This window comes from Marmota monax, unplaced genomic scaffold, assembly GCF_021218885.2.
Source record: "Marmota monax isolate L192 unplaced genomic scaffold, Marmota_monax_Labrador192_F-V1.1 WCK01_AAM20220418_F8-fsc00086, whole genome shotgun sequence".
Taxonomy (NCBI): domain Eukaryota; kingdom Metazoa; phylum Chordata; class Mammalia; order Rodentia; family Sciuridae; genus Marmota; species Marmota monax.
In genome coordinates, this window is record NW_026693086.1 from 7,850,211 (window position 1) to 7,873,520 (window position 23,310).

Here is a 23,310-nt window from a genome sequence, read left to right on the forward strand (position 1 = left end):
ATAGATAAAAGAAATGTAAAAGAATTGAAAATACTACATGAAGTATATTTGTAATAAATTTGAGTGTCTAGAGGCAAAAACTAATATTGCAAAATAGATGGAGAATTTAAATAGGTTGATTAGCATCAAAGAGATTAAAAGGTGAAGAGATAATGTTTAAAATGAATAGATTGATTATTCACAAGTGAATTATCTCTAACCTTTAAATAATACATTATCCCAGGGTTACTTAAACGATTTTGGATCATAGAAAAAGATGGAAACCCGCCAGCTGTTTATGAAGCCATGATTTAATGGCAGAACCCAATAGAAATTACAGTAAAGAAAACTGCAGATCAATTTTCTTATACATTTTAGGTGGCAAAATCATAAGTAAAATACTAGTAGATAAGATTCAGCGGTGTATCAAAGATCATAAGCTATTTTGACCAAACAACTTATTTTAGAAAAGAAAGAATGGTTTACTATTAGAAAAATCTGTCAACAAACTAAAAGAGAAAACTAGATGATCCTTCCGGGCACATGGCTCATGCTTGTGATCCCAGCTCCTTGGGAGGCTGAGGCAGGATTGTGTGCTCCAGGCCAGCTTGGATCCCCTCTTGGGGAAAAAAGAAAGAAAGAAAACTGCATGATCATATAATTCAGTGCTAGAAGGACTCTTGGTTAAAATTCAGGTGTCACTCCTGCTAAAAGCTCTTCAGGAGAAACAGAAACTTAACTTTGATTCAGACTCTTTGTTCATGCAGCACATTTTTATTGAGCACTCCATCACATGCCGGCGGTGTTCTCCCTGTGGGGTGAAAGCAGTTCACTAAGCGGACAGAAGAAGCCCCATGCTTCGTGGAATTTCCATTAGCATCTGGGAATCTTCCCATTACAGGAGAAGACAGTGAAACGTCTGGCTAGTCCAATGGTAGTGGCCATGATGAAGTAAGAAATAGAGGGGTACCACGTAGACACAAATAAATAAATAAATAAAATGAGAGTGTTGTGTCCATCTACAACTAAAATATTTAAAGAGAGAGAGAGAAAGAAAGAACAGGCATTAGGAAGTTGCCAGGAGGGTGGGAATAGGATTGCTTGACCTTGAGGGACTTTGGATGGCAGGAGAGAAGAAAAGACAGAAATTCTTGTCCTCCCCGGAGGAGACAAGAAAACAAACCACATAGTGTGACAAACATATAATACATTGGGGGATTTAATGAAAAAAGAAATCAAGGGGAATAAAGGGTTAGTACCCAGGGAATTGGGAGGCTTGGGTTGTTCCCACCTACTCTCCTTCCTTGAGAAGGTGGGGTCTGCTGAGAGTCTCTAGCAGGTGAGGGTTACCCAAGTGGGTATCCAGGTAAGAGTGCTCTGGACAGAAGAAGGTCACTGTGAAGATGACGGCGGGGATAGGGGACCAGTCTGGCCTAGTCAAGGAACTGCAGAGACAGCCTGGTGGGACTGGAATAGTGAATGGAGGTGAAGGTCTTATGGATTGACTGTGGCTTGTTGGCTTACCTTCTGCCTTGTCTATCCCTGTAAGGATGGACTACTTTAATAGCTTAATGAATCTTGTTGAAGCAGATGCCCTTGTCACTCCCACCCATGTCAAGACAGAATTGGACTGGCTAATGTGGAAGCCTTCCCATGAACCTGTCCCCAACTAAATCCCCTGTGCTCTGTCCTGGCTCTCTTAGAAACCATTTATATGTTTCTATCATTTTATCACCCAAATGTGCATCCCTAGATGCTCTAGTTTAGTCTTACCCATTAAAAACAATTTGGCATGTCTTATAAATTTGTATCTTTGAATCCCCAAGTTTCCAAATTTCCTCCCACCAGTGCTGGTGACTGAACCCAGGGCATTGCTTATACTAGGCAAGTGCTCAACCCACAGGGTCTTGCTACACTGCCCAAACTGACCTCAACCTTGCAATCCTCTTGCCTCAGCCTCTCAAGTTGCTGGGATTACAAGGGTGCAACACTGTGCCTGACTCTCTGTTCCTTTCTTTAGCATATATTTTATTTTTTAAGAATTCAGGCCAAATAGCCAGTAATGTTATTCATAAGTTAAGTCTTATTGATTGCAATTTTGCAAATGAACTGCTGACTGTCCAACAGGTTCTTCATACTGATTGGCAGTTGAATCCAGAGGCTGTCAGACAAGGATCTGATTGGGCAGTGTTATCCATTACACGTGGTTGTCTATCTTCTTGTGATTTTTTAGCAGCCGTTGATCCTTGATACCAGATTCATCAGTTTCTTGGATCTTGCAAAATTTTGATATTCTAATTCTCTTTCCTTGTGCAGATAATGGAAAATTTTTCTGAAGAGATGCATCCTTATACCTACTATGTTGTTACCCAGTGTAACAGTTCGTATAGGAAAGATGTGATAAATACTTCTTAATTTGCCAGTTTTCAAGATAATGTATTAGTTATTTATCACTTTCCCAAGAGACCAATTTGATAGATTTCTAATTTTGTATGTGTTCATGTGGTGCTGGGGATGAACCCAGGGCCTTGTGCATACGAGGCAAGCACTCTACCAACTGAGCTAAATCCCCAGCCCTCTGGTTAGTTTTACCATCTGGCCACTCGCAGCCTCTCCTGGTTGGTTCCTGAGTACTTCTGCCATGACCCTAGTGGTATCTGAAAGCACCTTGCTGTTTAGTTCTTCCAAATGCCCTCGTTTCTTTTAATGGATGATGATACTTCAGTACCACTGTCTGGACAGAAGTGAGGCCAGTGAGCTCCACTGGCAATCCACAGAATCTATCTCATATTTTCCCTTTAAATCCACTCCGTGGGCACAGCTGGGTGTGGGTATGTGTGCACATGAACATGCCTCTTCAGTTCATACTGAGGCCTTCAAGTCAGAAGCATCATTGAGCGTTGGATCTTTATCACCACCTTCACATTAAGGCTCTGCTGGAAGGGCACAGGAAGACAGACCTAACTGAGTGCAACAGGCCACTTGTTGCAGCCATCATTGAGAGTGGTGAGAACATCCACAGAAAGACACTTCTGTATGTGCTGCCTCCTGCCTCCTGGGTTTTTAACATCAGTCTGTACAGCCCACAAGCCTATCAATTCTTCTAACTCCTTTAGTCTTGGTCTTTATGGAGAGTTACTGCTGCAGCTTGGATGTGGCTTGTCCCCCAGGGTCTCACAAGGCATTGGGCTGTGTCCTTGGAAGGGACTTGGGTCATTTTCTTGGGATCCCTGAGTTGGTTCCTTTAGAGGGCTGTTCTACAAGGGCAAGACTGGCCTCTCCCAGCCTCTCTGGCTTTCTGTCTGGTGATGTGACCCCTGCTTTCAGATTGGCTCTCACCACTGTGATGCCATCAGGTTCTCACCAGAGGCCAGCTGGTGCCTGAATCACAGTTCTTAAACCTCCAGAACTGTGAGCTAAACAAACCTCTTTTTTTTTAATGTTATCCAGCTTCAGTTATTTTGACACAATAAGAGAAAACAGACTACTGCTCAGCCTCAGTTATTTTGTACAGTAGCAGAAAGCAGATGAATACCGCTATGTATTTAACATTAGCTTAGTCCTTTTTCACGGCACCCCCATCATCTTGGTTGTCTGAGCTCACTTTCTAGCACACTGGTTGGCAAACTATCGTCTGCCACCTGTGTTTGTGTACATTTATTACAAATAAGATTTTTTTTTTTTTTGCTGTCATAGAAAATGATGAATTAAACAGAATTTATTTCCAAGATCTTCAAAGATTATTCCAAACACGAAGTATCCTTCTAAAAGTATCCCAAATTAAATCAAAGGCACATCATCAAAGTCAAACACTTGTGACATGAAGAATTCTTTTAGGTCATAATATTTTCACATTACTTTGTTTTTAATCATTTGCAATGCTCTGTATGTAGGTCCTACTTTAAACATTTTTTTAAAGGCATGAAATAATGTAGTATCTTTTTAAAAGTGCAACCACAAAGTAAAGGAACTTAAAAAGAGTTCAAATCTGCTTCTTACATAAAATGAGACAACCTAATATATATCATAACATGAATCTTTCTAAACAACACCTCTTGTGTTAAATAAAACAATCTTCTTATTTAGAAAAAATCAAGGCATCATTTGATTAGTAAAGTCTATTCTTCCCCCACAATTTTATACTTTCTTATCTTCATTTAGTAATTATAAATTTATGATAGAACAAATTTTATTATAGTATAAAAATCTTAGGAACAACAAATTACAAATACTCCATTTTTTTTTAATAAACAAAAGTGTTTTCCTTCCTAAAATGTAAACATCCAGTTAATAAAACATACATGATATTCTAGGTATAGCAACACCAGTAACTCACTTATTAAAGAGGTGTATTTTAGTATATTGGTGGTAAGGTTTTTATCTTAATACAAAGCACTTCTTCAGGAGAACCAAGCCATTATTACTTAAAACAATTCTATTTCTTCACTCAGTTTCCTTATTTGAGTAGAAAATCATTAATTTCTGTAGAATTTTGGCTGTAAGATCAGGACACTGGAAAGGTCTGAAATATCTCAGTCATTTGGCTAAAGAAAAGTGTTTTCTTGAGACTTGGAGTCAGTCATTCATTACTTTGTGCTCGAAGGCATTTCTCAACAAACTTCTTCCAAGTCTTCAAAGTAAAATGCAGGATCTGGGCTCTCTGAAGGGGTTGCTTCCGGCTGGAACTCCAACCAGCAGAGCATCCTTACAGGCATTCTGCATGCAGTACTGCTGAAGCTCTGCCGCAGCCTGAGAGACCTTGATCCTCTCCACGCTGGCCTCCAGCTTGAGCTGCTCCACCAGGCGCTGCAGGGCGCTCACGCTGGCCCCGGTGCTGGCTCCGAGGGCGGCTGAGCCAGGCTGGGCTGAGCCGCCGGCCCCAAGAATTTATTTTATATTACAAATAAGAATTTATTATATATTTAAAAATTTTAGTGTGTTAACACACTAAACATGTTTTATTACAATTATACATAGTGAAATGATTATTTCAGTCAAGAAAATTAATATACCCTCATCTCACAAAGCCTCATTTTTTGTGGTAAGACCATCTAAAACCCACCGTCCTGACACTTCAGTACCCCATGTGCAGTGCAGCACCATTAAGTCTGGTCCTCGTGCTGTGCACCTCATCTCAGGACCCACCCGCTCATCCTGTGTGAGCAAGACGGTGCCCTAGACCTGCATCTCCCAGGCTCCTCCCCTCCCTGCCCTGGATCCATCATCCTACTATGTTTCTTTGTGTTCAGCTTTTTAAAGATAATGTGTATAGTCAAATCATGTAGTGTTTTTCCTCTGTATCTGGCTTATTTTACTTTTAGCAAGGTGTCTACCAAGTCTTCCGTGTTCGTGCACTGAGCAGCATTCCACTGTATGTGTGTGCCACAGTTTCTTTATCTGCTCATCCCTAGGTTTTTACAGATTTTTTAAGGGTTGTAAAAAATTTAAAAGGAGAATATGAGATAGATTCTGTGGATTGCAAAGCTTAAAATATTTGCTGTCTAGTCTTGTACAGAAAAAATTTGTTGGCATGTACTCTAGTAGGGTTTAGAATCCATGGTAACAATCTTCTCTGAGTTTGTAATTTTTATAAGATCTGTTCTGTGTCCCACTCCCTGTTCTTTTTTTTTTTTAGTTGTAATTGGACACAATACTTTTATTTTTTGTATTTATTTTTATGTGGTGCTGAGGATTAAACCCAAGGCCTCGCACATGCTAGGCCAGCACTCTACTGCTGAGCCACAATCTCAGCCCCTGTTCTGTGCCACTTATAGTTAAAAGTCATTTTTGCTGGATGTAAAATTCTTGGCCTACTTCCTTCCATGTGTGTGCTAAACAGATTGATCCTTATTTTCCTCCCTGAGATAAAGTATTAATGTTGTATAAGAAAAGAAAATTACAGGACAATATGCCTATTGAATATAGGTATAAAAGCCCTCAACAAAATATTAGCAAACTGAATTTTAGGAACATTCTACATCATGGTCAAGTGGAACTTCTCTCTGGGGTGCATGGGTCCGTCAACATGAGGATCAGCATAATGTGCCCCAGTAGCAGGATGATGGGCAAGAGCCACAGATCATGCAGCTGACGCAGAGAGGGTTTAAGAAGGCCCAGCAGCCTTGCAGGATGAGAGCAGAAGTGCACTTGGCATAGCAAGGCCTGGGAAACAGGCCACCCAACGTCATGTTCAGGGATGGAGAGCCCAGCCTTCCTCCACCTCCAGGAACAGACAAGCACTAGTGCTCACCACTTTCTATCTAACACAGTCCTATTCAGAGGAACTGGGCAAGAGAAGGAGATGGAAGGCATCCAGATTGGGAAGGAAGACATTGAAGTGTGTCTGCTGACAGTATGCTGCTAAGCATAGAAAACCCTACCCTCCAGGAAAAAACTGTTAAAACTAGTAAATGAATTTAGTGACGTTTTAGGATATAAAATTAGCATACAAAAAATCAGACACGTTTCTATGTACTAACAACCTATCCAAAAAATAAATGAAGGAAACTATCATTTTTTAAGATGAAAGTTTAAGACAGAATCCCAAAACTTAGGAATAGTTTTAACAAAGGAGTTAAAAGATTTATACATTAGAAACTAGAGAGCACTGATGAAAGAAATTGAAGAAGACAAATAAATAGAAATATCTGATGTTCATTAATCGGAAAAAATAATAGTTAAAATGTCCATATGACTAAAACTGATCTGCAAATTCAACATAAAGCCTATGAAAATTCCAATGAACCGAGCATGGGGGTGCATTCCTGTAATCCCAGTGGCTCAGGCTGAGGCAGGGGAATCTCCCGAGTTCAAAGGCAACCACAGCAAAAGAAAGGCCCTAAGCAACTCAGTCCTTTGTCTAAACAAAATACAAAATAGGGCTGGGGATTTGACTCAGTGATTGAGCGCCCCTGGGTGCCGGGTTTCTGTTCTCGAGACTAAAAGGCTCAGGGTTCACTCCAGTTGAACTGGGCTAACTGGGCTGCGCAAAATAACCACACCAGAGACACAAATACCTTTTTCTTTGGGGTAGTTGTGACGGCTCCTCTGACCTTAAGGGTCCGCAGAAAGAGAGAGAGCGAGAGCACGCGCTGACCCCTTTTATGGAGGAGAAGCTATTCAAATGAGGCAAGGGGTCAGATTTCAGGGGGCTGAGTCTATCTTCATGATGTCCACTGTCAGCAGGTTGACTGACACCTGGGTAGGCCACACCCAAGGGCACAGTAAGAGAAGGGGACACACACAAGGCACTTCCATGGAAGATTCTATCCCAAACAGGGCAAAGGGTTATATTACAAAGGAACAGGTGAGCATAGCTTCACCCATGGGGCTGTAGCAAGACATACCCATGCACTAGACACCGACCCTCGAACCCAAGAAGGGTGGGGAAAGCTCTGCCACATTTCTGTGACTGAGCACCTCAGCACCCAGCCAGGGAGTGTGACCCAGTCACGTGCAAGGTTGGTCTCCCACATATTCCCCCTTTCTTAGTATATTTTTTTTTGAAATGTAACTGGGAAATTTTATCTTTCAGTCTCTTGACTCTTGGTCCAAGGTCATCACAATCTGCTATTGAAACACAAAAAGAATTAGTAGAAAACATATCATCTTCATAATACAATCAACTTGGAAGATCCAGGTTATTATTATTATTTCGCCAAACACTCATCAGAAGATTTAATCTTTTCCCAATTTTATTGGGAGGTATTTGTTTGGCCATAGTAATATAGACATTTTCATTGCCATGGCATTTAGGCCTCTCCATAAACCATAGAGAAAAGGGCTCACTTGCATTATTTATTTGCCTCTCCATAAATCATAGAGCAAAGGGCTCACGCATTATTTATTTGCCTCTCCATAAACCATAGAGCAAAGAGCTCACTCACATTATTTATTACATTGTCTTCTAGAGCATCGTTACTTAGTTCTCATCCTTCCATCAGCACTTATCTGACCATGAAGGATTTTGGAAGTAATTTAAGTCAAGCATTAAGAAAATCCATACATTTTAAGTTTTAAGACATAGCTACAAAGGCTGTAATTGAATAAGCAAGGAATAATATTTAAAGTAGTCACTTTAGGGATTATGAGACCAGGAGTTTGCCTAGGTCTGGTTAATTGACATACACCTGTTTCAAAGCCTGATTCAGCATATTATAGCTCTGAAATATTAGCTGGCAATAACTAATAATACAATAAGTTGTATTCTTACAGGCTACAGGATATTTATCATCCTTTCTCTTAACTCTCATATTTAAGGAGTTAATTAGGTCTGTTAGTAATATAAATACTCTTGGAAAAATCTATTTTAATAATATTTCCAACAATTGTCCATATATGTAAATGTCACTAAGTCCAGCATAATTGGCTGGCTTGGGTTTCTCATCTGCTGTCTCGCATATGTTCCTGTCACTGGTGTGGTCAGTTAGTTGTTCGGCTACCTCAGTCACAGGAGCTGGTGATAACTGGCTGGTGACAAACCTCAGGTCGACGTCCAGTAGCTCGGTTTCTTTTTGGAATGCACACAACTGTTATAGGGTTTGAGTGGGGCGTGCCCGTCAATCATACATAAGCAAGATAATATCCATAAGCCAGTCATCTTCTGCCTAATGTAACCACACTGTGAGGAAACACTAAATGTTCGTAGCTGTTGCAACTGAAGGCTATTCCAACATGTCCTCCCCTTTTATTAAATTTGTTTCCAAAGGAGAACCATGATGAGAGAAGAAGGAAAAAGGGAAAAGCATAGGAAAAAAAATGGAAGAACCAAGAAAGAGAAAAGCCTCCAGACTGGCCCATTCCTGTAGCTGCAGTTGTTTCCTGTTGTGTGAGCACGCAGTCGCTGTTGACTAGGTCTCTGTCACTTGGGTTCTGATCAGAGCTGGACGTGGGGAGTAAAACAGCCATGGGGCAGGAGACCTCTCTCAGAAGGGGAGAAGAATTAAGACTTTGCACAGGTGGTGGGGTGAGATTCTGTGCCTCACCTCTGTTGGCCCCAAGTTTTCTCCTGATGGCCCCTCTGTGACTGTGCCTGTCTTAGGTTGTTCCTCCCTTGAGGAATCATTGACTAAGCAGCCATCCTCCGGGGCCAAACAGGGTGATGTGGAGTGTGCAAGGCATTGTCCCCGAGAGGGCTCTCTGTCTCCTTGGTAGATAATGCCCCTGTGGCCTCTACACCAGCATTTACCTTAGGATCAGCAAACTCGGGTTTCTTCTCCGTGGAAGGTCCAGCTCACAGCACTGGGCTGGTGAGGCTGCGTTCAGGAAGGAAGGAGAAAAGCCACAGACAAACAGTAATATTGTGACAAAGCCAAGAGACACAGATAGATGAAGATGCTAAGACTCAAGGCAGATCCCTCATACAGAACTGGCCCTTAGTTGGTGTTACTTACATCTGGGCCATAGCCACCATCCATATGGATGTGGAACAATCCGTTATTTCACTGTCTTTTTCTCAAAAGATACTTCCAGACAGTCTGTTTACCACAGAATCAATATATAGGTAAACTGACCATTACAGTCAGGACAATTAATCTAGTTTCATGGGTGGACTTTCCAGTCCACACTGCAAGACACATTAAAGGTGGACCTGGAAAATGGGTCCATACAAGTCTTTTCATAATTTTTACTTACCTGACAAGCTCGTGAAGCTGCATGGCTGTAAACTCTGTAGCTGGAAATCGATCTTCCTGTGCCAGGTTTCTCAGTCATTATCATGATGACGGGTTTAAACTCTCCTTTGATATCAGATTTAATTCACTGAATCATGTTCAGTAACATTAAGACTCTCAATATTACAATTTAAGAAAACACTTTAAAATATTTGTAAAATCTAGTGTGCATCTCTGGGGTCCTGTAATCCCCCTTTTTTTTTTTACTTAATAAAATTGAGTAAAGGTTTGGCATAAGTCATAGTATCATTAGTTTAAGTTATAGATAATAATACAGGTATTTAAATGATAAGAATAGATTTACCTTTTATTGATTATTATAATTTTTTAATATAGACCTGTTGATCCATCCTAACAATTTAAAAAGAACCCTCAATCTCTTTTTGAGGGAAGGTTTCAAAATATCTCTATATTTTAGAATATTATCTTTTAAATAGGTATCTCTTAATTGCCTTTTAAAAAGTATGATTAAGATTATCTTTTAGTGTAGGGAGCATTATATAAATCTTAAATATTTTTATAGTTAATAGGTCCAGTCAGAGAACTTACATAATATCAATGAATTTTTAAAGTTTGTAACCTTTATTGTTCAAAATTAACATTCGACTTTAATTTGGAGAACCTCAGTCCTATAATTTTTTTTAATTTACAATTATTTAACAAACAAAATATGTAAAAATTAACAGTATCTTAGTGTATTAGAATCAATCAAATTTAGTCTTAAAGGACAATTGTCAAAATTGGAGTCTAAGTTAGCAGTTTAATATACTTAGTGTTTAATCAACTATGTGAATTTATTTACCAAAATTAATCTTTGTCTTAAACAGCAAGAATCATTTGACAATAAAGACCTTTCTTTAAAGAAATAAACTTAACATTTTAATAGGTTTTATCATGTCAAAATATGGACAAAATCTTAGCTCAAATCAGTTTAGTCAAATTAGGAAAATAGCCTGAAATATCCTTGAATTAATCAGTTAAAATTAACTGTCAGTTCAGTACATATAACTCTTTTTTAATTGTTTTAACTTTTTATATCATCTGTTTAGATAATAATATAAAAATCTTTTTATTTAGGAAAATATTTTTATCATTAAAATTTAGAATATAAAGACCTTATTTTACCTAAAGATGATTTTTTTGTTTTGTTTTGTTTTTAGGAACCAATGTGTGCTTTCTCTTTGTTGAAGCATCTTTTTGTTTTAGAATTCTTTTCTAGTTATACATTGGAACAATTTTTGAAAACTTTAAAATTTATAAACAAATTATTGTACTTTGATAAGAAATATCAATGAAAATATAGTTAAAATCCTTAGATATTTTGTAGACAGAATTATATTTGTTTATCATCTTATATGAGTTAGTACAATAACTTGAGAATTAGAAATTACTTGAAGATTGTATTTTTTAATGCAAATTTATAGTAAATACATTTATCTCAAATATCTATATCTGAAAGGCAGAGTACCTGATAAATGTGCATATAAAACATATAAATTATGGGTTTTCTATTGAAGAAAAACAATTAGGCAAATATATATTAACTAAACAATTAGACATGTGCTAATTATTTTATAGATTAACAAATATAGGTTATCTGAATACCCAGAAAAATATATATTAAAAATAAGGACATAATTTATAATTGTATTAACTTTATGTAACCACATGGTTCTTAAAATATTTGGATCCATTTCCGTTTATTTTTACCTAGGAGTACACTCTTTTATGTGATGTCACTTGATGTGACTGAAATAAGATCCTTGTGTATACATATTTATTTTTTATAGTCAGGAATGAGAATAAGGATTTTTTGTTCATCACAGGAACATTGCCGGCTTTGTTCCTGTGGCGAGCAAATGTATCCCCATAACCTCCAAAATTAAAGTTAAATACAAACAAACATGTTTGATATCTCTTATCAATAGAACATTATTTATTAACACAACTATAAAAAAACTCAGGTTATTTAACTCAGAACTAACTTAAAGTTAAGGCTGCAACGTAGAAAACTGTGGAATTAAATTTTGTCGGAAAAAGATATCTTTCGTTAGCATTTACAGGTAAAAGCATTCTTTAAAATACAGGCTCTGAGCAGCTCTGGTAACAATCTGAAACAGTAAGTACAAGTTAGCAGCTGGAAGGCGGGACCAGAAGTCCTGTCTGAGTGACTGTGGAAGAACCAATCCGAAGCCCGTGAAAATGTGGGAGGTGGGACCAGGAAGCCCGCTCCTCCAGACTGGCATCTCATGGTTACCATGGTGACGCAAACAACATGGAGTCCACTGCCCGTTGTCAGAGCAAAAGTTCCCCAAGAATTTTCCTAACCAATTGCATTTTATTTGGTTTTGTTTGTATCCCCCACCCACCGCCAAGATCTTTTGGCGGTAGCAGCTTGCTTTGTGTCTGTGACCTGCATTTGCAGCTTGTGTACTCTGGCATCCTGCACTTTTTTCTGTGGCACGTAGGTGCTCCAAAAGTTTTTTAGCAGCAGATGCCAGCATTACCATCAGATCTTAGTCTGTGTTTGGCATTCAGGTCAAGTCATTTAAGGGTTAAAGGCACTGCTGGCCACTGGGGCTAGGACCCCTTAGCGAGCTGCAGCAAGCAGCAGCGGCTAAAGTCTCTTGTTCCCAGTGGCTGAGTTACAGCCATTCTGATTCATAGGACAATCATGTAGCAAAGAGGTCAGTACAAACTTTCTGAGTATTGACAAAAACAATAGAAAATTGAAACTTATTTCTTTCCAGGTAAACATCACAACATTTTCTCTCCCTTTTGTCACTCTCGTATCGTCTTTCCATGGAGAGGACTTAACTCAACAACACAGCCCACTAATCATCTTAATAACTATTTTTATTTAGAGTCTCTAGATTATACCCCAATATTAAAAATTTTAATGTCACAGATTTTCCTTACTTTCTACAATTCAGCCCACAATACTCTGCAATCCTAAGCATACTTAACTTGGAGAGAATTACCAAACTCACTAACTTTCTTTAATATTTAAATTGGAGTTCCCTTAGGAGCCAGCATTTGTCGCTTTTGTCCGGGGGGCTTAAAGACTCAGACCTTTTGCCCCACGTTGGGCGCCAATTGCCGGGTTTCTGTTCTCATGCCTAAAAGGCTCAGGGGTCACTCCAGTTGAACTAGGCTAACTGGGCTGCACAAAATAACCACACAAGAGACACAAATACCTTTTTCTTTGGGGTAGCTATGATGGCTCCTCTGGCCTTAAGGGTCCCCAGAAAGAGAGAGAGCGAGAGCACGTGCTGACCCCTTTTATGGAGGAGAAGCTATTCAAATGAGGCAAGGGGTCAGATTTCAGGGGGCTGAGTCTATCTTCATGATGTCCACTGTCAGCAGGTTGACTGACACCTGGGTAAGCCACACCCAAGGGCACAGTAAGAGAAGGGGACACACATAAGGCACTTCCATGGAAGATTCTATCCTAAACAGGACATAGGGGTTATATTATAAAGGAACAGGTGAGCATAGCTTCACCCATGGGGCTGTAGCAAGACACACCCATGCACGAGACACTGATCCTCGAACCCAAGAAGGGTGGGGAAAGCTCTGCCACATTTCTGTGACTGAGCACCTCAGCACCCAGACAGGGAGTGTGACCCAGTCACGTGCAAGGTTGAATTGCACTGGAAGCTGGATGTTGGTGGCACATGCCTGTAGTCCCAGTGCTCCCCCTGCTGGGCAGGGCTGGGACAGGAAGACTACACAGATTTGGCAACTTAGTGAGACCCTGTCTCAAATGAAAAATAACAGGGGCTGGGGATGTGGCTCGGTGGTAGAGCACCCCTGGGTTCAATCTCCAGTACAAAAATGAACACACCAACAAAAACTCAAAAGCAGTCCAAAAACACATGTGGAACCACAAAAGACTAAATAAAGACAGCAATCATGAGCACCAACTAATATCAGCATGTTCTGCAAAGCTCAGGTGGCCAGGACAGAATAGGCTGGCATAAAAACAGACACACTGCCAGCAGGATGGGGCAGGCATCCAGATGTAGACCTTGCATTATGTCAGTGGGTCTTCAGCACAGGTGCCAAGAGCCACACTGGGGACAGGACAGTCTCTTGAATAACTGTCACTGGCAAACCTGGATTCCTAGATGCACAGGATGAAATCAGACTGGTGCCTCATGCCGTGCACCAAGGGCAACTCAGAACAGAGAAAGATTCAAGGTAGGAACAGAAACTGGGGAGTTGCCGAAAGGAAACGGGAACGTTTCGTGGTGCTGGTCTGCATTACGACTTTTTGAATTTGACAGCAGATTCACAGGCAGCAAAAGCAAAAACTGGTCAGTGGGTGACTTGAAACCTAAGAGGTTAGGAAACAAGGCACACATAGCCACTGCCCTGTCAGCAGTCTGTGTGGTTCTGTGTGCACATACAGTACATGTGTAACACGTTCTTATAAAGTGGAAGTGCCATCACATTTTAAAGTCCTGTTTCCTGGGACAGAGTCTGAGCGTTTTCCAAGGTGGGAGCTCTGCAGAGGAGACTTTGGAGAGCCTTCCTCCTGAGCGTTGCTGGGCTGGGCTCGTCGTGCCTCTGGCATTCCTTCTCATTCCTGTTGCTTTTCCATCCCTGTGGATGCTTTAGTGCAGAGGACGTGGTTTCCTGTGGTGGTTTCTATGTGGTTTGACTCACACCTGTGGCTCGGCAGAGAACCTGGCTGTTCAGTTATGGAGGATGTGGTCACCATGGCTGTTCTAGGCTGTGGCACTGGCCCTGATCCTTGCAGGAGAGCAGCAGAGCCTGGACACCTGCAGTGGGGGACCTGCTGAGTCAGATGCCTAGCCGTGCTGGATGGGGCCCTGGTTCTGAAGTACACTAGTCACTCACAGTGATATGAGGCTCCAGGAAGGTGGAGGGTGCCAGAATCCTAACTAGTTCATCTCTAGGGCACTTGAAGCCTGAGGGTTGGTTCATTTCTGGAAGGGCTGAAGGAGCTGGGGAGATCTGATGAACTCTGTTTGCAGATCATTGTCTAGAGAAGCAAATTATGCTGTCTGAAACCAGGACCCTTCTCCTCTTTTAACTGTTTTCTTCTGAACAAGGCGGACACCCTGGCCTATAAAGGGCCAGGTGCTCTTGGCTTTTCAGCTGTATAATTTCCCATGATCTCTTGTAGAGCAGGCTCTTCCATAGACAGTGTCAGGCTGCCTGTTGTGGTAGAATTTCACGTACACGGCATTGGCAGCAGGACAGACTTGGTAGTTAGCTTATCCTGCTTTTGAAAATTTTTTGAAACTGTCCCTGTTAGTGATCTTTATCCCCAATCTCTGAGGATCAATGTTTCTTAGGTAATAAAGCCGGATTCTACAGGCCCAATTTCTAGGTCTGTACTCTACTCACTATGCTTTGAAAAAAGAAAACTAAGTACCTAGAACTAGTGAGAAGAAAGGCAGGGTGAATCCAGAGATCGGATATAGAACAAAAAAGCCACTCTTAAAAGTTTTTTTGTTTTTGGTTTTGGTTTTGAGGATTTTAAACCCAGGGCTGCTTAACCACTGAGCCACATCCCCAGCCCTTTTTATTTTATTTTTTAATTTTTTTAAGTTGTCAGTGGACCTTTATTTTATTTATTTATATGCAGTCCTCCACACTGGCCAGGTTCTTCTGTGCAGAGAGTTGTAGTGAGCCTTGTGCCAGGAAGACACCCCCCCACAGAAACCCTGAATTCCCTTGTGATGCAGCCTTAGATCAGGGTGGACAAAACTGTCTGTAGTGGGCTAGTCAGTATTTCAGGTTTGCACACTGTGTGGTCTTCACCTCAGCTACTCAGCTCTGCCCTTGCCTCAGAAGAGCATCATAGACAATATGTAAATGGCAGATCTTGCTGTGTTGTAATGAAATTTTACAAGTGTTAAAATTGGAATTCCATGAGATTGTCATGTGTTATGAAATATTACCTGATTTTTTAAAAAACTGTTTAGAATATAAATGTCATCCTCAGCCTGCAGGCCAGATAAACGCAGGCCATGGAACTGGGTTTGACCCAGGACCTGGCTTGCCAGTCGCACCTTAGCTGTTGGGGGCTGCCTGACTGCAGCAGAAGGCCTGTCCCCACAGGTGTCCCCACAGCCCTGTGTCCAGCCGCTGCACTTTGATCTTGTGTGCATGGTGGTCTCACTGGATTCTGAGCTGCTGCTTTTTGATTCTGAGCTTCTTGAGAGGAGGCCCATGGGCTGCAGTCATCTTTGTGTGCTTATTACCTTAATACCTGGACACACGATGGGTATTCAGAACATACTGGGCTTGATTCATGCTTAGAAATGTGCACTGCCATTTCTGCTGCTCCGATGACAGGCAGCAGGCCTTGCCATGTGCCTCCCGGGGGTATTCACGGTGGCACCTTTCCTGACTCAGTGCTATGTAGCAGAAGCCTTTCCAGGGTCATTCATTCTGATGTCCTGTGTGTCTCAGGTTGGGCTTCAACATCTGATCTGCAGAGCCGTGCTGCGTTGGTGTGGAGTTGTAGCAGGTAGTGTTTGCTGGGCCCGTGCTGCTACGTTCCAGGCAACTCCAGTTTCCCCCAGACTTCTGATAACTTTCTGGTTATTTTCTTTGTTCTGTATAGCTCAAACAAAACGAAGCAGCAACATAAAAACACTCCCGTGCTTTCCTCCACATGCTCTGTCCTAATGCCCGTCAATACCGTCCACCCAGGCCTCCAGGCCAGAAAGCAAGCTCATCAGAGCCTCCTCTTCTCTGCACTGCCATATCCACTTGGTGGCTAAGGCTTATCAGTTTTTAAAATAATCTTTGGAATTTAATTTCTATTTCTTTTGGCCTGGTGGAAACCTTAAGTGTTTCTTGACTCTTTCAAAATATAAATGAATCAGACACAGCATTGTTACCATTTTCCTGAACCGGCAGGCCTCCTCCTTCAGTCTTCTTGCAGTTGTCAGCGCTGAAGGTAATCATCATCATGCAATCAGACCCGCCCTCAGTTAGGACCCTTGGTTTTCCCACCATCGTCTAGGTACAGCCACCTTCCAGTCAAGGCACACCAGACTGTGTGGGACCTTGGTGCCTTCACAGATGCATCTCAGACTTCAGAAATTGTTTGGATCTTAAAAGGTATGTGTAACACATCACCCACTTACCATGCCAGCCCTCCATGGCAAACACATCCCAGGGTGTGTGTGTCCAGTGGAACAGACTAATCCTTTTGGTTTGTTTACATTTTGCTGTCAAACGAATTATAGGAAGATGTTTTCGGAGCTTTTTGGATTCAGAGTTTGGACTCAAGAGATTGTGGCCCTAGCTATCCAAGGGTCTACCTGATGGAGATTGGCTCTTCCCAGTTCTAAGGCCCATTTTGTGCATCTCTTCCCAGTTCTGCAGTGAGCAAGGTCATATTAGCAGCTGACATCAGTCATGGTAGGAATTACCCGTGGATCTCAGTAAATGCCCCACAACATGCTTTGGTGAGTGCATTGTCAAACCTCCAGTGCAGCGCTGTATGTACCTGTTGTATCTACAGTGCACTGGAACGGTCAAGCCCTGTCTATCTGTGCTGCATCAGATGGAGGGCAGGGCTTTCAGGAAGGCACAGGAGGTGAGCGTGCAGGTGATGAGGAGGTGGCAGTGAGAGACACTGGAGAGGCAGACACTGTGGGCTCACCCAGCTCCTTTATTCCCAGAGCAGGTGACCCTGGGCAAATCACTTGCTTACCCATTGAAAAGTAAATATTGGTCACCTCCCTCTCCTGGGTGGTTGTAAGGATTAAATTAGATATATATACCCCATGCCTGACTTAGATGGACAGAAAATGTCACTCTTTGTGTCCTACAAGCTTTCTTTTCCTTCTGAAGTATTTTTGTTTGTTTGTTCTTTAAGTCTCTGCAGACATGACCCCCATTCTCTAAAGCCCATGTGCACACAGAGGTCAGCACTGGATGCTCTTAGTGTCTCTCTAACTCATCCTTAGCCATGGTCTTACCATGAATCTCTTGTGCCCATTTGTATAAGCTGCTATAACATGCTTTTTTCTATGAAAAGCTTCAGTCATTTACTTGATACAGATTTATTGAACATCCATCATATGTTAATGTACTAGGTGTGGGTGATGGTGAGATTACTAAGACACAGACCCTCCTGTATCCTGTGGGGTGATGGATAAATGTGGGAGACCAACCTTGCACGTGACTGAATCACTCTTCCCGGCTGGGTGCTGAGGCGCTCAGTCACAGAAATGTGTTAGAGCTTTCCCCACTCTTTTTGGGTTCCAGGGTTTGTGTCTCGTGCATAGGTATGTCTTGCTGCAGCCCCATGGGTGAAGCTATGCTCACCTGTTTCTTTGTAACATAACCCCTTGCCCTGTTTAGGATAGAATCTTCCATGGAAGTGCCTGTGTGTGTCCCCTTCTCTTACTGTGCCCTTGGGTGTGGCCTACCCAGGTGTCAGTCAACCTGCTGACAGTGGACATCATGAAGATAGACTCAGCCCCCTGAAACCTGACCCCTTGCCTCATTTGAATAGCTTCTCCTCCATAAAAGGGGTCAGCGCATGCTCTCGCTCTCTCTCTTTCAGCGGACCCTTAAGGTCAGAGGAGCTGTCACAGCTACCCCAAAGAAAAAGGTATTTGTGTCTCTTGTGTGGTTATTTTGCACAGTCCAGTTAGCCCAGTTTACGTGGAGTGACCCCTGAGCCCTTTTGAGAGAACAGAAACCCTGCAGATAAGCCAAAAGGAAACCACTATTGATGTGCAAGCAGAGGGCTTTTTCAGTGGTAGAGGGGAACTCAGGTCATGGCAGCAGGCAGGAGAAAGTGGTCCTCTCCATGAGGAGGGTACGGCATGTGGACTGGATGTAGCTGGGGAGTGGCCCTGCTCTCCTCATCCCATCGCAGTCTCTGGTGGGGTTGTTTATCAAGTTCTTGCTTACCCATTGGACTGGCCTGCTGCTGAGACACAGGAAGCCCACATGGGCAAGACAGTATACTTTACCACAGTGCTGCTCATGATGAGACTGGGCAGTTACCAATTGCATCTGTCCTGGAAAACCAGGTACTCTTTACCTGGGTTAAGAATGTCCAGCAATGATGATTAGGGGTGATACTGTGGGGGCGGGGGGGGCGGGGCGTGTACAGGGTGAAAGTGTGTAAGTTGAATCCTTGAGAAAACTTGAGGGGAAAGAATGTGGTGTAGAGGCAGCAGGCAAGTTTGAGTGGTGGTGCCAGACCCCCAGGGAGGAGCCACCCTGCTGCACATCTGTCCTGAGCGGAGCCTTTGAAAGACTCTCATCCAGTGATGAGCTCTGCAGTGAGGAGTCAGATACCTCAAGGAAAAGAATGTTTACCTTTGCTAGATTTGAGTGGCTTCTGTGCGTTAGGGTATAAAACTCCTGAGCACTTCCGTAGGACCCCAGATGTCATTTCATTTATGTCATATCTTTTTTTTTTCTTAAATCTTTATTTATTTATTTTAGTTTTTTTAGGTGGACACAATATCTTTATTTTATTTTTATGTGGTGTTGAGAATTGAACCCAGTGCCCCGCGCATGTCAGGCGAGCGTGCTACCGCTTGAGCCACATCCCCAGCCCCTATGTCATATCTTAAGGTCATTAGGCATTTGGTCAAAGGTGCGTAATCTCCAGGTAGAGATTCAGAACACATTTCCTATAGTCTTAATTCTGTGATACTGAAAATCATAAGCAGCACTTTTTCTGTAGAAAATAGGAGTCTTTGGGAAGTCAACAGAAAGATAGAACAGTGGGTATTTTGCGTTCTTAATGGTTTATGCTTCACGGTCCCCCCCAGTGTTTTATTAAGAAAATTTCAGACATGCAGAAGAAATTGAAAGAATCATGCCCACCAGCAAGATTCTACAGTTAACGTTTTACTGTTTGCTTTATTACATACCTGTCCCTCTCTGTCCCTCTCTCTAGTCGTCCATCAGTCCCATTTTTTAATGCATTTCAAGTAAGTTGACAGTTTTTCTGAAAGGACTTACCTTTGTTACCCTCCCATGCTGTGATCAATGTGTCAACACAGTTTATACAGATGTTTTCAAAAGCCTGACCCTTTTCCCTGCTTCTAGAAAACTAAGGTTGCCAGTAATCACTGTCCACCTTAAATTATTTTTTAAAAAGTCTGGTAAATAGATTTAAACCTTATTAGTGCCCTCCTTTGCAATTGCTTTATAATCCAATTATAATTTTTACCAAAAATAATTCAGAGTTTTAAGTTATAAGTCATCAAAAATAATTTAATGTTTTTTAACATTTAAAAAATATTTTTATTGGTTGTTCAAAACATTACAAAGCTCATGACATATCATCTTTCATACATTTGATTCAAGTGAGTTATGAACTCCCATTTTTACCCCAAATACAAATTGCAGAATCACATCAGTTAACATTTTAAAAATTTAAAGCAAGTATTTATTGCATTGTTTTCAGAGTGGAAAGATCTACAGACCAAGTCATCAAGCCAGTCAATGTGGGAGCTCTGTCAAAATGGGTGGGGAAGATCCCTCCAGATGTCTTACAAGATATGGCAGCGATTGCACCCATGCTTGCCAAATTGGGGTATGACCCTTACGCCAACCCACCCAACTACGGGAAGCCGGACCCCCGGATCCTCGAGAACACCAGAAGGGTGAGTGAGTGCCCTAGGGCAACTGGACACGCAGTCGGACTCCAAGTGGCTTTTTCCTTATTTTAGTTCTAGCTTTTTTATGATCAAAAAATTGTTCTAAATTAGAGTGATTCTGCGCATGAGTGCTTTATTATCAGAAGTCTGCATTTTAAAGACAATTGCGGCTGTTCCTGTGAACCATGGGGACAGCTCTTCAATGAGTGCCGCCCCCTTCTAGGAGTAGTACTCACATTGGAGAGATTCATCCATAGCTAGTTCCCACAACTTTGCATAAAACCAGAATCATTAAGACTTACTTTGCAAGCCTTTTTTCTCTAAATCTAGTGGATACGTTCCTCTTAAGTGTTTGTGTAGAGGAGGTACCACCTCTCGGGACCCAGTATGTGGGAAAAGTGGCTGAACAGGTGGACGCACCAGCCTTCCAGCTGAGGGACGGCTGCTGCCACGGGCAGTTAGCTGTTCTTTGTACAGGTCAGGTTGGTGTTTTTACAAGCACTCTTCCAGAAAGGGCTCGCCTGGGTGAATGCTGCTGCCATCTCAAGGCAGATCTTCCGCATTCTTTCCAACAACTGTTGTCGGACATCCCTGACCTCACTGTGCCATTTCAGCCATCTTCCAGGGTGTGGTGCCACAGCACTGAGCCCTTCACGCTGGCTCCTGTCACCATCCACCTCCAGAGTTTTTTCCATGTCCTTTTGTGTGTGTCGGTGTCCTCCCCCATAGCCTTGTGATAGGTCATCTCTTTATTCTCTTCCTTTTGGTACTCTTAGTTGGAAACCTGGTGACAGTGAAATGTGTTTCCTGAGGCCATTCGCGTGTGGATCCCCTGCTCTTAGTCACTTTCAGTTCTTCCTTCAGTTCTTCATTTGTGGCAATGTAGGAAGGGCTGTCTATTATAAACCATTGAATATGAAAATAAGCTTATTTTTAAGTAATCTTTATCCTTTTTATACTTACATATAAACATTTTTAATATAAAAATTTAAGTTCAAGCTGGCAGTGGTGGAACATGCCTGTAATCCCAACTACCCAGGAGACTAAGGCAGGAAGATTGCAATTTTGAGGCAGATCTGGGCAACTTAGTAAGACCCTCTCTCAAAAAATAAAAAAGGGCTGGTGATATGGTGTGGCTGTGAGGTGTCCCCCAAAAGCTCACCTGTGAGACAATGTAAGAAGGTGCAGGGGAGAAATGACAGGGTCAGTGAATTAACCTCTGATGGGATGAACTGGTTGGTGGCTGGAGGCAGATGGGTGTGGCTGGAGGAGGTGGCTCACTGGGAGCATGGCTGTGGGGTAGATATTTTGTATCTAGAAAGTGGAGTCTCTCTCTCTGCTTCCTGATCACATTGTGAGCTGCTTCCCTCTTGCCACGCTCTCCGGCCATGATGGTCAGCCTCACCTTGGGCCCTGAGGATATAGAGCGACCTGCCATGGACCGAGACCTCTGATACCATGAACCTGCAAATAAACTCTTCCTCCCTTACAGTTGTTCTGCTCAGATATTTTAGTCACAGCAGTGAAATAGCTGACTAAAACAGCTGGGGTTGTGGCTCAGTGGTAAAGTGCCCCTGACTCAATCCCCAGTACCTCCCAAAGTATACATATTTATAATAAAAAGTATTTTTTTCACTATATAAAATTAAAATAGTAGAAGAATGAAAATTATTTATAATATTACCTAGATACATACAATTCTTAATATTTTAGTATATTCCCTGCCCTCTGCATTTTATTAAACAAAGGTAAGATCATAAGTTATATTTCTTCCTTTATGCACGCAGTTTCTGTCTAACCTTTTCCTATTAGTACTGATGGACATTTCCCATCGTGTGCCTGCTTTTTTACGCATAATACAGTGTACCATCACAGGAGCCATCGCCAGTTCTTCCTGAAACATAGTAGTGAATGAACGAATAGATGAGCAAACAGAATACATCTCCCTAGTAAATGTCCCTAGTCCATCTTATCGTTTTTCTCTTGTGTTTCTCTTTGACAGACGATGCTGTATCAAACATCTTTGAAATACTAAATTTTAGGTTTTTATTTACATTTAGACTAATAAAAGTGGGAGTAAGCCAGGTCCAACCATCTGGGATTTTTTTAAGATGCTCAATATATCTTGATAAGATTTTTAAAAAATATTTATTTTTTGGTTGTAGTTGGGCACACACCTTTATTTTATTTATTTATTTTAACGCGGTGCTAAGGATCAAACCCAGGGCCTCGCATGGGCTAGGCAAGTGCTCTACTGCTGAGCCACAACCCCAGCCCAAGATTTTTTTTAAAAAATACTTTCAAGCTGGAGTTGTGGCTCAGTGGTACAGCGCGTGGTGCCTGGCATGTGTGAGACCCTGGGTTCAATCCTCAGCACTGCATATTAATAAATAAAATAAAAAGATTCATTGACAACTAAAAAATATTTTTAAAAAAATATTTTCAGATTACCAGCATAATAGAGGTGATTCTATTTTAGATTTTTGCTAATTTTAATAGGTTCCATTGACTAACATAATTGAACATTTTCCAGTTATTAGCTGTGTGTATATTATTCTTTCATGTACTGCCTCTTGACTTTTAAAATGCTTTATGTGATTTAAAGTTTTGTGAACTACAGCTTGCTAAAAATGAAGCAGAAATCAGTCTAGCATCCTGCCTTCGTAGTCTTGATTGCCTTTCTGTAACTGGTAATTTATAGCTTTCCTCTGCTGGGGGACTTTATGAACCAGGATACATGACTACATGGCATTGCAAAGGTTTCCCAGAGCAGTAGCCAGTGTGGGCTCCCCACTACCATTGGCTTGGCGATGCTGCTCTCGGTGCTCCTGAGGGGCAGGTCAGGAAGCTGCTCTGGTTTGAGTCCATGTGACTGAAGAATGGGTTTCACACTGGTGACTGGAAGGGTTTCAGAGCACACTGCAATACAGCTTTTCTTTCCTTCTTTTTGGTCTTTGCCTGTCTCTTAACTGACAATAATTTTGAGGAAGAAAAGATAAAATGTGAACTATAATTGCATTTTGAGTCCTTTGTAA

General features: G+C 41.7%; 2 protein-coding genes across 6 annotated transcripts in view; one reads left to right on the top strand and one right to left on the bottom strand.

Annotated features, from left to right (window-relative positions):
• Nucleotides 1-23,310, top strand: part of Tpst1 (tyrosylprotein sulfotransferase 1) — a 95,131-nt gene that overhangs the window by 48,065 nt on the left and 23,756 nt on the right. For all 5 annotated transcript variants that reach the window (XM_046454578.2, XM_058582684.1, XM_046454577.2 and 2 more), the window contains one exon: nucleotides 20,083-20,281. In XM_046454578.2, the coding sequence (XP_046310534.1) occupies nucleotides 20,083-20,281 (199 nt within the window). The remainder of the gene's footprint in view (nucleotides 1-20,082; nucleotides 20,282-23,310) is intronic.
• On the bottom strand, nucleotides 3,808-9,635 carry LOC124099336 (guanine nucleotide-binding protein G(I)/G(S)/G(O) subunit gamma-10-like). The gene is made up of 2 exons (XM_046454367.2): nucleotides 9,613-9,635; nucleotides 3,808-4,813 (listed from the first exon to the last, which is right to left on the bottom strand). Exons 1-2 carry the CDS (start codon nucleotides 9,633-9,635, stop codon nucleotides 4,612-4,614), a joined length of 225 nt encoding a protein of 74 aa, XP_046310323.1. The 3' UTR covers nucleotides 3,808-4,611.